Below are 13,064 nucleotides of genomic sequence, written 5' to 3'. Positions count from 1 at the left end.
GTCTACTATCAAGAGAGAAGGGGATGGGGGAATGGGCTACCAGAAAGGTGGTGGATAAACTTTCTGGAGCTAAAAGCATAGCTCTAAATAGTGCTTTGACACAGAGTTGGCTGATTGACCAAGCACTAACCATGTGTCTGGCACTGTGCTGGCAGCTGTCCACACTTACCACAGCCCTGTGCAGGGGGAGTGTCCCCCTATTTCTCCTAGGAACAAATAGAGGCTAGGAGAGGTCACACAGCAAGCCACATGGCAAGTAGGCAGAAGGACCACAATCCAAAGAAGCAATGATGAATTATAATCTCTTCATTACAGGATCTCTCTTCTTGACCGACATTATCCAGGGGTCCTGGTACAAAGATCCCAGTGGTCAAAGGGAGTGAGAAACGTATCTGAGTATCTAATAGCAAACTGCAGTAAGCCTGGGTGTACCCAGGCATAACTACATCTACATGAAGTCTGTTTTTATTTCTCTCTTGCCAGAATGTGACTTTGAAGAAAATCATCTCTGTGGCTTTGTGAACCGCTGGAACCCCAACGTGAACTGGTTTGTTGGAGGAGGCAATATGCGGAACTCCCACTCCATTCTTCCGCAGGACCACACCTTCAGGAGTGAACTGGGTGAGCTGGGGACAAATGGAGTCCTTGTTCCAGAATAACTGTTTCTGCCATCTCTCTCTACATTGACCTGACTGTGGCTTGTCGACAGAGAAGGAGACAGAGAGAGGAGGGTGAGTAGGGACCGAGAGACCTGGTGGAAGAGAAGAGTAAGCCGTGAGAGAGAGGCAAACTGCAGACACGAGCTCTGTAACTAAGGAGAAGGCCACCCAGATAACAGCTTTTCTTCCCCTGTGACCTGGTCTTGCTATTTTCTTTTTCTTTTTTTTTTAACATCTTTATTGGAGTGTAATTGCTTTACGATGGTGTGTTAGTTTCTGCTTTACAACAAAATGAATCAGTTATATATATACATATGTTCCCATATCTCTTCCCTCTTGCATCTCTCTCCCTCCCACCCTCCCTATCCCACCCCTCCAGGCGGTCACAAAGCACCGAGGTCTTGCTATTTTCACATTTCCATATTATGCTTGACTTTCTTCTGTTTGCTGTTCAACATTTCTTATTTCTAAAGACAAGGCTGGAATAATCCTAGGTTACTTTTCACTAAAAATACATGGAGTGATGGGAATAAGTTTTTAAGAACTTCCCTGGTGGCAGGGAGGGGAGCCAATAGTACTGATGGTCAGTCCTGAATGCGGTGAGCAATAGGGCCCCCTAGTGGCCAAGCGGGCTGGTTCTCTGCAGGGAAAATAGAGAGGAGAGGTCATCAGTGAGCAGTGGGCTGGAGGAGAAAGTCCCCACAGAGACAGGGCAAGGGCTTGCGTCCTTGTGAGTTATGGCAGCTCTCACCGGGACCTTGGTAGGCTTCATAAAAGCCTAGGTCTCCCTGCAGTTGCAAAACATTCCAGTCATCAACTGTAAGTTCTTGTTGACCAACGAGAAGATTCTGGTGACTGGCTTTCCATCAAGGACAGAATAGGAATGTTGGTTCCGCTGCAAAGGGTAACATTTTCCCTTTCATTCCTTGGCCATGCAGATATTGAGGTGATCTGCTCAGTCACAATAAATTGCTGATGATGACAGTGTGTCCCCTTCAGCTGCCTGAAGACATGGCAACTTTTTATGGTTCTTTACTTCATTCCTCATTCAGTGTAGTTTCTCTTCATGTGAATATTTTTAACCACGTCTCCAACTTTTTTTAAGTGTCCATCCTATGGCTTATCTTGGCTTTGGACAGTCTTCATTCTGTCCTTATTGTTATCTTTGCTCCTGTTCTGTCTCCTTTATATCCAGAGTCTCAGATTCAGTTTCCCAAAGGGGCCAGGCAGATGGTATAAAGAGAGTGACATATAGGCTGGGTGAGGACGGTGGCAAACTAGAGAGCATGGACCACGTACAAAGAGTACTCAACTTCAATTAGTTGCCACCATGCGAGAATGCAAGCCCAGGGAACCAGGTCTTTCAGTTTTGCAAGACAATCAGCAAGGCATGGGTTTTATGTGAAATTTCCCCAATTTTTAACTTGGTGAATATTCTCTTAAAAAACACCACAAGGCCAACCAAACACATCTTCAGGTCAGACCCAGTTAGCCAACTTCTACTTTGCAACCTTTTTTGTAAGTTCCTTTTCTTTTTTAACATGCCCAGGCTTCTTAGAACAACATATTTATAAGTAACCATATATAAGAAAGGTTGGAGTCTCCTGTCTCCTGTGGTTTACCTGGTTAAGACAAAGCCAACTTTTTTTTTTGCGGTACTCGGGCCTCTCACCATTGCGGCCCCTCTCGCTGCGGAGCACAGGCTCCGGCGCAGGCTCAGCGGCCATGGCTCACGGGCCCAGCCGCTCCGCGGCATGTGGGATCTTCCCGGACTGGGGCACGAACCCGTGTCCCCTGCATCGGCAGGCGGACTCTCAACCACTGCACCACCAGGGAAGCCCTGGATCTAGCATTTTCATTCATTCAACACTGTATTAGGTATGATTGGAAAAATGACAATTAAAATGACAGGTCCTCTATGGCCCCTGCCTGGTTTCAAGGAACATACATTTGAGAAAGAGGAAAAGATTTCTACCACAAATGGACGTAAGACAAAGTAGTATGTGTCGAGTGCTTCCAAAAAAAAAAAGAAAGGTGCTTGGTATTCAGCGACAAGAGGGATCACTTACTGTTTGGATGTTCTAGAAGACATGATGCGAGAAGTCAAGTGTATTTGAAGGATGGGCATGATTTGGACAGGCAGAGACAAGAGAGGCAGGAGCCATGATGCCTCTGGCAAGCGGTAGCAGCTGAGAAAGAGAGATAAGTGAGAAAACAGTATGGGGGCAGTTCTAAAAGGCTTTGAATGCCAGGAAAGAGATTTTAACTTTATTCCATTGATGATGGGAGGCCATTGGAGGTCTTTGAGAAGAGAGAGTTGCAATCACAGCACTGTGTTAGTTTGATTAACCAGATGGTGATTATCTCAGTAGATACAGGACTGAAAGGTAGAACAAGAGAACGAAAAATGCCCCAGAAACCATTTCTTTAGATACATCTATGGTCACTTACATAAGGAATTGAAATTAGAAAAAGACCAAAAATGTATTCACTTCCTTCTTTTAAAAGTAAGGTTTAGCACTCTTGGAGATGACAAAAGATTTGGGTTTCCATATGTATATCCATATTTTGGTCCTAAAGACACACAGCCCATCACTACTTGTGGCCATTGTAGGAACCACACGTCTAATGAGTGTTATGTGTAGAGTGAATGATAAGCTGTTATGACAGATTAATCCATGAATCTGAATGAGTATTTTAAATGACAGTTGGGTTAACTCAAAACAATAAAATGTTACTACCTCTTGAAACCTTTGTTTAAATGAATAAAACAACTAACAATGTCTTGGGGTTTCAAAAAGAAATGCCAGATGACATTTTCTTAATTTATGGAAGTTGGCTGATTTTGAGATTGTTTTTCTGCCATATTTAAAAATTCTAGTGCAAGGAATAGAGAGAATCTTGAAAGACTAATGCATTAAAATTGCAATAATCCTTGGTGTCATTATCACAGATGTATAAGCTTCAGTGTTAGATAACTGTTCCCAAATTACTTAAAAATTAGTTCCAAAGTCAGATCCTCTGGGTAACCAATATCATGACCTAATAATTACTTGTTCAGTGCATCATTTTTCATTCTCAATGGTGGCAAGGACCAGGTGGCTTGGAGAACACGTATTTCTTGGGAGAGACAGCAGATCTGTGGACTAGTGTCAAATCATCCACTTGACTATGTTACCTGAGTATCATCTATTCTTTGAAGAATGCATCACCACTAGTTCTTCCTCACTCTCATTTGTGAGCACAGAACATTCTGACCATATTTGCATCAACAAGAGATAGAGGAGGACTAGGCTAGAGGTCAGAAGGCTTGTGCTCCAGACCCAGTTAGTTATCAGAGCCCTCTATTACTTTGGGTGATCAGTGGACATTTGGTCCTGTCTAGAACGTCCAGTAAGACATTTGGCCCATGCCATAAGGTCCTTGAAATTTGGTCCTCTCCAAAACATCCATAAGCATATTTGGTCCATGCCAAATGGTTTTGGACAGGACCAAATATCAAGGACCTTTGGCGTCTACCAAATGTCATATGGACCAGATATTTCATGGATATCTTATGGACTTGAGGATATGGGGAAGGGGAAGGGGAAGCTGTGAAAAAGCGAGAGAGTGGCATGGACATATATACACTACCAAACGTAAAATAGATAGTTAGTGGGAAGCAACCGCACAGCACAGGGAGATCAGCTCGGTGCTTTGTGAACACCTAGAGGGGTGGGATAGGGAGGGTGGGAGGGAGGGAGATGCAAGAGGGAAGAGATATGGGAACATATGTATATGTATAGCTGATTCACTTTGTTATAAAGCAGAAACTAACACACCATTGTAAAGCAATTATACTCTAATAAAGATGTTAAAAGGAAAATTACTGAAAATATGGAAGACTGACAATGACTGAGAAACAATATTATTAGACTATGTAACAAAAATAGACAATAAATAATGCCAAACTAATCATTTTTAAAAAAAAGCAATCTATAGATTCAATGCAATCCCTATCAAACTGCCAATGGCATTCTTCACAGACTTAGAACAAAAAATTTTACAATTCACATGGAAACACAAAAGACCCCGAATAGCCAAAGCAATCTTGAAAAAGAAAAATGGAGTTGGAGGAATCAGGCTCCCTGACTTCAAACTATACCACAAAGCTACAGTAATCAAGACAGTATGGTGCTGCCCCAAAAACAGAAATATAGATCAGTGGTACAAGATAGAATGCCCAGAGATAAACCCATGCACTATGGGCACCTAATTTATGACAAAGGAGGCGAGAACATACAATGGAGAAAAGACAGCCTCTTCAATAAGTGGTGCTGGGAAAACTGGACAGCTACATGTAAAAGAATGAAATTAGAACACCACCTAACACTATACACAAAAATAAACTCCAAATGGGTTAAAGACTTAAATGTAAGACCATACACTATAAAACTCTCATAGGAGGAAAACATAAACCATAACAAGATCTTTGACATAAACCACAGCAAGATCCTTTTTGACCCACCTCCTAGAGTAATGGAAGTAAAAACAAAAATAAACAAATGGGACCTAATGAAACTTAAAAGCTTTTGCACAGCAAAGGAAACCATAAACAAGACAAAAAGACAACTCTCAGAATGGGAGAAAATATTTGCAAATGAAACAACAGACAAAGGATTAATCTCCAAAATATACAAACAGCTCATGGGGCTCAATATCAAAAAAACAAACAGTCCAGTTAAAAAATGGGTGGAAGACCTAAATAGACATTTCACCAAGGAAGACATACAGATGGCCAAGAGGCATATGGAAGATGCTCAATGTCACTAATTATTAGAGAAACGCAAATCAAAACTACAATGAGGTATCACCTCACACCAGTCAGAATGGTCATTATCAAAAAATCTAGAAACAATAAATGCTGGAAAGGGTGTGGTGAAAAGGGAACCCTCCTGCACTGTTGGTGGGAATGTAAATTGATACAACCAGTATGGAAAACAGTATGGAAGTTCCTTAAAAAACTAAAAATAGAACTACCATACGACCCAGCAATCCCACTACGGGGCATATACCCTGAGAAAACCATAATTCAAAAAGAGACATGTACCACAATGTTCATTGCAGCTCTATTTACAATAGCCAGGATGTGGAACCAACCTAAGTGTCCATCAACAGATGAATGGATAAAGAAGATGTGGCACATATATACAATGGAATATTACTCAGCCATAAAAAGAAATGAAATTGAGTTATCTGTAGTGAGGTGGATGGACCTAGAGTCTGTCATAGAGAGTGAAGTAAGTCAGAAAGAGAAAAACAAATACTGTATGCTAACGCATGTATATGGAATCTAAAAAAAAAAAAAAAAATGGTACTGATGAACCTAGTTGCAGGGCAGGAATAAAGAGGTAGACATAGAAAATGGACTTGAGGACATGGGGTGGGAGGGCAAAGCTGGGGCAAAGTAAGAGTAGCATTGACATATATATACTACCAAATGGAAAATAGTTGGCTGGTGGGAAGCAGCAGCACAGCACAGGGAGATCGGCTCGGTGCTTTGTGATGACCCAGGGGGTGGGATAAGGAGAATGGGAGGGGGGCTCAAGAGGGAGGAGATATGTGGACATATGTATGCATGTAGCTGATTCACTTTGTTGTGCAACAGAAACTAACACAGTATTGTGAGGCAATTATACTACAATAGAGATCTATTTAAAAAAAAACAAGAGTGCTTTGGGTCCCTCTTGAGTACATATAAATACATTGCATTTGACATTAGAAAAAAAGAAGAAGGGAGACTAAAGGGACTAAGGAATGGGAAAAAGAGGACCTGGCCTTTCTAATATCTCGACCAGGAGATTTTCTAATATCTATATCAAGAGATAGGCATGATGACATGGTCATCCCTGAGGAGCACAGAGACTTGGTAGTAGGGTGTATTACCCCTGCTGTAGGCACTCGCCTCTCTCCTCTCCCCTCCCTCTCTCCATTCCATCTCCTCCTCTTCATCTTTTCTATCTTTTCTCTTCTTCCTTGGCTATTCTAAAACACCTGACAAAGGCAGGCAGCTTTGCCCTCTAGCATTGTTTAGTCCCCTGACATCAATACCAAGGCCTATAGAAGTCGTTGATCCTGAGCCTGAAGGGAAGGAATCCAGGAAGACTTTTATCTCCCTTCCAGCAAAGCATCTGATTATAGTCATCCTAGTCAGAGCCTGAACATCAGAATGACGCTTCTTCATTGATCACTCATTCATTCATTCAACAAACACATAATAAGCACTCTTTATAGGTCAGGTATTCTTGCATATCCTGGTGATACAAAAACTGTCACTGACCTCAAAGAGATCACAGGAACCAATTCTTCCAAAGTGCTATTCCCTAGAATACCAGTACTTGAGTATAAAAGTCTTTATATGAGAGAAGAAGGGCTATATATGTGATCAAATAAACTGTGGAAACCCAGAGCTAAAGAAAGCTAAACAGATTTATTTCAGGACTTCTCAGTGCCTTTAATATAGTTCTGTGTTAATGTATATTATGGCATTTCTCAAAATGTTCAAATACTGAAATGCTATGTAAACATGCATAGTGATGTATGATCAATAGAGGTATGAAATAAATGATATGGGATCATAGAGAAGTGAAAGACCACCTTGGTTTTGGGGGTCAGGGGAGGCTTTCTACAGGAAGTCATATCAGAACTGGAATTTGGCCTGATGGATAAGGAGAAGATAAGTTTAGCATATGCAGAGATGTACAGGCATGAGAGTGAATGGTTTCTTTGATGTCTAGGGAGTATTTGAGAATGCCAGTATGGAAGATGATGGCAGAGTAGGCCCTAGATCCTAGGTTATGTTTCTGCTTATGATCATCAGGAATCTTGAATACTTACTTTCCACTCACTTCTTCCAGCTCTTCTCTGCTATTTCACTTCAACTTCTCTTCAACTTTTGGAGTGAGGTTTTGCCCAATCAGTAGCCAAAGAGCCTTCTCATCCCCACCCAATACACACACACACACACACACACACACACACACACACACACACTCATTCATACTCCTCACACGTAGACTCCTATGTTAAGACTTCCCTGCTGCATAGGACAGGGCTAAAAACGATGGGTTCTAAAAATTCTAAAATGTTTTACTTGAAAAGCTCTGTGCTCATATGACTCAAAGGTTTGACCAAGATCACTCTTGGGGAAAAAAAAAAAAAACCTCCAATGCTCTAAACAAGAGAGAGGTTGCCTTCTTATTACATTTACCTTCTACCAGGTATATTGATTTTCCCTGAGCTCCATCAATTTTGGTGGCAAAGGAAAGATTAAATGGTTCAGATGTCTGCCCGCAGCAGCAGATTTGCCTCTATATAAACTCATCTCCTGTTCATTCGTTTCCTGGAAGCAGCTTATGCTTTTGCTTTCAGATGAAAACTGGAGAAACAAACAGCAGGGGTGAGGGCAGCTGTGTGCCTGCTCAGAAACTTCAGAGCTGCCGAGCTGCTGAAGGAAGTCTTCCCCGGAGGCTCTGGCTTCCGTGTTATAGAAGAGGGAACAGTGAATGTAATATCTGAAAAATATTATGTGGATATAAGTTTTCCTTCATTTGGCTGTGTGTTTTTAACAGCCCCAAACAATGAGTCAGATTTTTCAAATGAGCACCATGTCTCCAAATTCCTGTCTTATGGTGGAAATGACTACCACAGTAAGATTGTGGTGGAATACTGAAGGGGCTGGGATATTATGTTGCTTTTTCTTACTCAGTTTGGATTCATCACATATGGATTTTTTTTCCTTTTTTAATATTTTATGAAGTGAAACAAAATCCTTCAGGGGGTAACCTACTGACAGCTCAGATCATTACTGTCTCCTACCTGCCTTAGCAAAAAGAAGATAATTGCTGGAAAGATAATGAGGGAAATCTGTTTCTTTGCTGAGATTTTAGAAATCAGGTCTGCATATGGTGCCATCGTAGAAGGAGCTGAACAAAGTTTCAAAATGTAAAATAAGGTCAGAACTGTTTTATTCCATCAAAGACCGTGAGATAGACGGATCGTCTTTCCATAACTCATGACATTCTTTTCCCATTTCAGTTTGGATTGAGTTCAAGCATCATCGTAACAGCACCTGTTCATTGTCTCTCTGCACTGATCCATTTGGTTCATTGCATAAGCACCCAGTAGGGGAGCAGCTTTATTAATTTTCTTACCATTGCCTTTGTGCAAGCTCTGCTGGATCTCCTTTCTCTGTCCTTGGGTGACTTTACCATGGCTTTCCAGGCACTTTCAAGTATTAACAAATAGCTTCGTTTTTAAGGATTAAGTTCAGTCAAGTCAAAACTCCATTTTCTCATCCAGTTCAAATTTTCCCCCAGACCAGACCACAGAGCAGCATCAGAGAAGGGATTGGGCTTTATTTCTTCATACTTCTTCCCTTTGCTCTTTTCTTCCTCTTTCCCCACTCACATGGCTGCTTCTAGTTCCTCCAGGGTTGGGAAAGGTGGGATGGGGGTGGAACAGAAATGGAAGGGAAGGTGACAAAAGGTTGTATGTGACCAGTGCTGTTTAATCTGGGGTCGATGCCCTTCACACTGCAGGTGGCCAGATGCTGGCCATTTCTCTCACAGCCAATGACAAAAATGATGCACTCTCTGGCCATCTATGAATCTCCCTTAGTGCCTGTCACTAGGTACACCACACCAACCCCTTTCTTTTTTAACATCACCAGCCCCTTTCTGTTGGGGTTAACACCCTGCATGCAGTCTCTTTGAGAAGAGTTGTTTAAGGCGCTCTAGCCCAGCTACCTTCTGAGTTGCCCACTTAGGCTTAGGGAAAACTCAAATCTTTGCCCCATCAACCTCTGGAAGTACAGCTCCCTGGCAACAAAAATCCTTTCTCTCCATTCTGCCCTCACAGGCCCCTACAACCTCTAGCTGCATGCAGTGAAGAGTTAGGCCCCAGCCTCTGTACCCCACAAACTCCAGTTCCACTGATCAAATTCTCCCATTAACTCTGCCACCCTCCTCTCAAGGCCCAAGGCAGTCACAGAACCCAGGAACTTGCAAGCATGGGTGGGGATGAAATTAGATGGTAGTTTCCCTCCCCCATCCTCTCTACAAGTGGTTCCCTGAAGCCCCCTCCCTTGGATCAAGGTAAGAAAGGGGAAGCAATCTCCTCCCGTTCCCTTGGGGGGTCAAAAAGAAACACATGGCAGGTCAGCTCTGTGACAATTCTCTTCAAAGAAACTCTGTCTCCAGTCTCTCTGATCCCTCCTTGGCCTTCTCATATATACAGGCTGGCAGGGTTGGTGGAGAGATGGGCTACTCTGGTAGAGCTGGCTTAGATTCCAGGTCTGCCACAATGTAGCACATCCAACAGGGATGGTCTAGCACCACTCTGTAGAAAGTAGAGGGACTTGTCCCCCATCATTCTTGGCACTGAGGTCTTAGCAGAAACTAGGAGAAGTTCCATTCAATCTGACTCTACTATAGAGTCAGACTCTATTATAGTAAAACTTACCCAAACCCTTAGAACTAAAGGTTCAGCAGATGACTCTCAGATCCATAGACTGGAGAGCGGGCATGATAACTTGCTGTCTTTGGGTACTGTCTCCTCACGACGGCAGCAGACCAGCTGGCATATGTTCCTTCAAGTTTTCTCCCTTACCTGGGAGACGGCTTGTCCAGACCACCACGACACAGATGCAGACGTTGCAACTGGAGCACAAATGTGGCCAATGGGACCAAATCATAGATGAGTCAGAGGACGCCATTGGCATCGCAGCCAAGGCAATCTCTGTGGAATGCTGGTTAGCCAGACTGTTTGAAAATAAAAGTTCAGGAGCTGCCCTCAAAGTTCTTTGCCTAAGTCAAGGGAAAATGGCTGACTACCAGTGGGCCACTGGTTCCACAACAAAAGTTGAGCTAGTACAGAGGACTGCTGCAAGAAAGTCCTCTTCAGAAGCAAGTGTACATGTGCCGTTATCGCAGGCATTATGCCAGAGGGGCCTGAGCTTTGGCTGGCATCACCGAGAGTTTTGATCTTTCAACAGGATCCCCAGTGATTTGGTTGATTATAGGATCCTTTCCACCTAAGATCTATCTATACCTAGTTTCATCTACTCAGACTTAAAGAATCTGATAAAAGTTGCTTCTTCTAGAGATTCTACCAGCTCTAGAACCCTGGACCAGATAGCAGGGTTGGCCTCATTGAGCTGGGCAGGAATGTTCTCATAATATCAGACACTAGACATAATTTCCCGAGGACTCCAGGCTACCTTTTTCATTCCCCTTGGAAGTGTACACAAAACAGTGCCTGCACACGCCCCCCCAACCACTGGCTCCTCTTCCTCAGAGCAGATTGTACCCGATGCCACACACCCAGCCTGGGCTGGTGGTCATTTCTCTGGCCCAGCCCCCTGGGGTAGACACCTGGTGATTTCTGAATCATCTCCACCCTTTCAACTGAGATGATAAACTTCTGATGAGCTACCTTTTATTTTCCAGTGAAAAACAGTCTTAGTAAATAATACCCAACTTGGCAACAAAGGAATGATGGAGAGGAAAGGGAGGGGCAACAGAATGTGGTCTAGTCTAGTGGTTCCATATGAGACTTGGTGTCAGCAGTCCTGGTCTGATTCCCAGCAGGCTCTCTGACTCACTCTGAGCAGGTCACATTGTGTTTGCTGTTTTTTTGCATCAGGAATGGGACTGCGGCTCACTTGGCCTAGTGTCTTGTGCATGGGCACAAGGCACTTAACTGCAAATTCAGGGGTTAAACTATTGTCCACCCAGGAGGTGAGTAAGTAGCCTTTAAAGAACACTGTCAGATATCTGTGAACTGTGAGGAAGATACATTCATAATGGGTTAGAGTGTGAGACATTGCCCCTAAACACAGTTATCGTGCACTCCGGAAGTAGAATGAATAATTTCTAGTGGATTTGTGAGGTCTCCTAGATTTACTGAGAGTCTCGTGGAGCCTTTGGAGGTGCCCATCACCCCAGGTAGACTGATTTCCTGCTTCATGGCTGTGGCAGTTTGGGTCCTCCGAGAAGCAGTCACTAAGCTGGGATTAGGTGGAAAGAGACTTATTGGGGGAAATGGCTGGGAAGCATAAGTGGGGAGAGAGCTGGAGCAGCTGGAGGCCAGGACCATGTGTCCATTAGGCATAGAAGTCCCAGTGCCTAGGAGACCTGACATTTTTAGGAATCCATGAGCATGTTTTAATTTGATTTATTTTAAAATCAGAGGGAAAAAATGAATGTCATAATAACAAATATTATAATAGGTCCAGCCTAGATCATATTCATCTTTATATGAATGCAGTTATAAAATAAAAATTTTATATATTTTGTGGAGAAAGGGGTCCAGCGCAGCAAAAGTGCCTAGGGCCCCAACAAAAGTCCTAACGTGGCCTGGGTGGGGAGAGCCTTCAGCACAGGATGGAAGGCTAACACCTGTGAAAGAGGGGGGCCAGGCCGATGGGGAGTTGCTGAAGAGCCCCTGTCAGGCAGAATGGCCTTGCCCTGGTACCCCTGCTCTGCTTGGTCATCAGCTGAGGACACCCGATGTGGCATGGCCTTGGCACACATTGCTGTTGTGGATCCAAAGGTGAAGCAGCTGGACACTGAATGGAGAGTATGTCAGGAGCCCGCCAGCATGGCCCCGCAATGAGGTACCAAGGAAACAAAGTATGACAGCTCCTCTACCCTTTCTCCCTGGCTGGATATCTTGGAAAGAGATTGTTTCACCGGTTAGACAAATTACAAAGGGCATAAAAACCTCCTCTCTGCCTTTGACACTCACATGCATTCTCAGTGAGCAAAGGCGTGTTACAGGGCTAGCTGGTCACACCCATTCTGCATTAGTCGGAGCTACCTGGCCACCAGCAGTGCTTTAGAGGACACCCGAGCTTAGGAGGGGGACTCATGGCCCTGCTTCCTTATCAGAGGTTCTTGGATTCTGCTCGGTCTGACATTCTGATTCTTCCTTTAAAATCCCTCCTCAGGGGTGGCCAATTGGGAGCCCATCAGCTGTTTCCAGTCTTGCAGATATGTTTATTTGGCACACACAAAATTTAAAAAATTATGGTGGGAGGTGTTATGGGTTGAATTATATTTCCTTAAAATTCATATGTTGAAGTCCTAACCCACAGAAATTCAGAATGTGACCTATTTGGAAATGTGGTCATTACAGATGTAATTGGTTAAGATGAGGTCATACTAAAGTAGGGTGGGCCCCAAGTCCAATATGACTGGTGTCTTTATAAAAAGGGGAAATTTGGACACAGAGAGATACATGCACAGAAAGGAGAATACCATGTGAACATGAAGGCAGAGATCAATCCGTCAGTGTCAACGAGTGCCAATGCCAAAGAAGCTAGGAGAGAGAGAGGCATAGAATAGGGTCTCCCTCACAGTCATC

At 43.4% G+C, this 13,064-nt stretch overlaps 1 protein-coding gene across 3 annotated transcripts in view; it reads left to right on the top strand.

Moving 5' to 3' along the window:
• Window positions 1-13,064, top strand: part of MAMDC2 (MAM domain containing 2) — a 163,563-nt gene that overhangs the window by 82,871 nt on the left and 67,628 nt on the right. For all 3 annotated transcript variants that reach the window (XM_082656560.1, XM_082656559.1, XM_082656561.1), the window contains exon 5: window positions 484-621. In XM_082656560.1, coding sequence (XP_082512686.1) covers window positions 484-621 — 138 coding nt within the window. The remainder of the gene's footprint in view (window positions 1-483; window positions 622-13,064) is intronic.

This window comes from Grampus griseus (assembly GCF_964374135.1).
Source record: "Grampus griseus genome assembly, chromosome: 6".
Classification (NCBI taxonomy): Eukaryota; Metazoa; Chordata; class Mammalia; order Artiodactyla; family Delphinidae; genus Grampus; species Grampus griseus.
The sequence above is the reverse complement of the archived record's forward strand: the minus strand, read 5'-3'. Positions and strand labels throughout refer to the sequence as shown.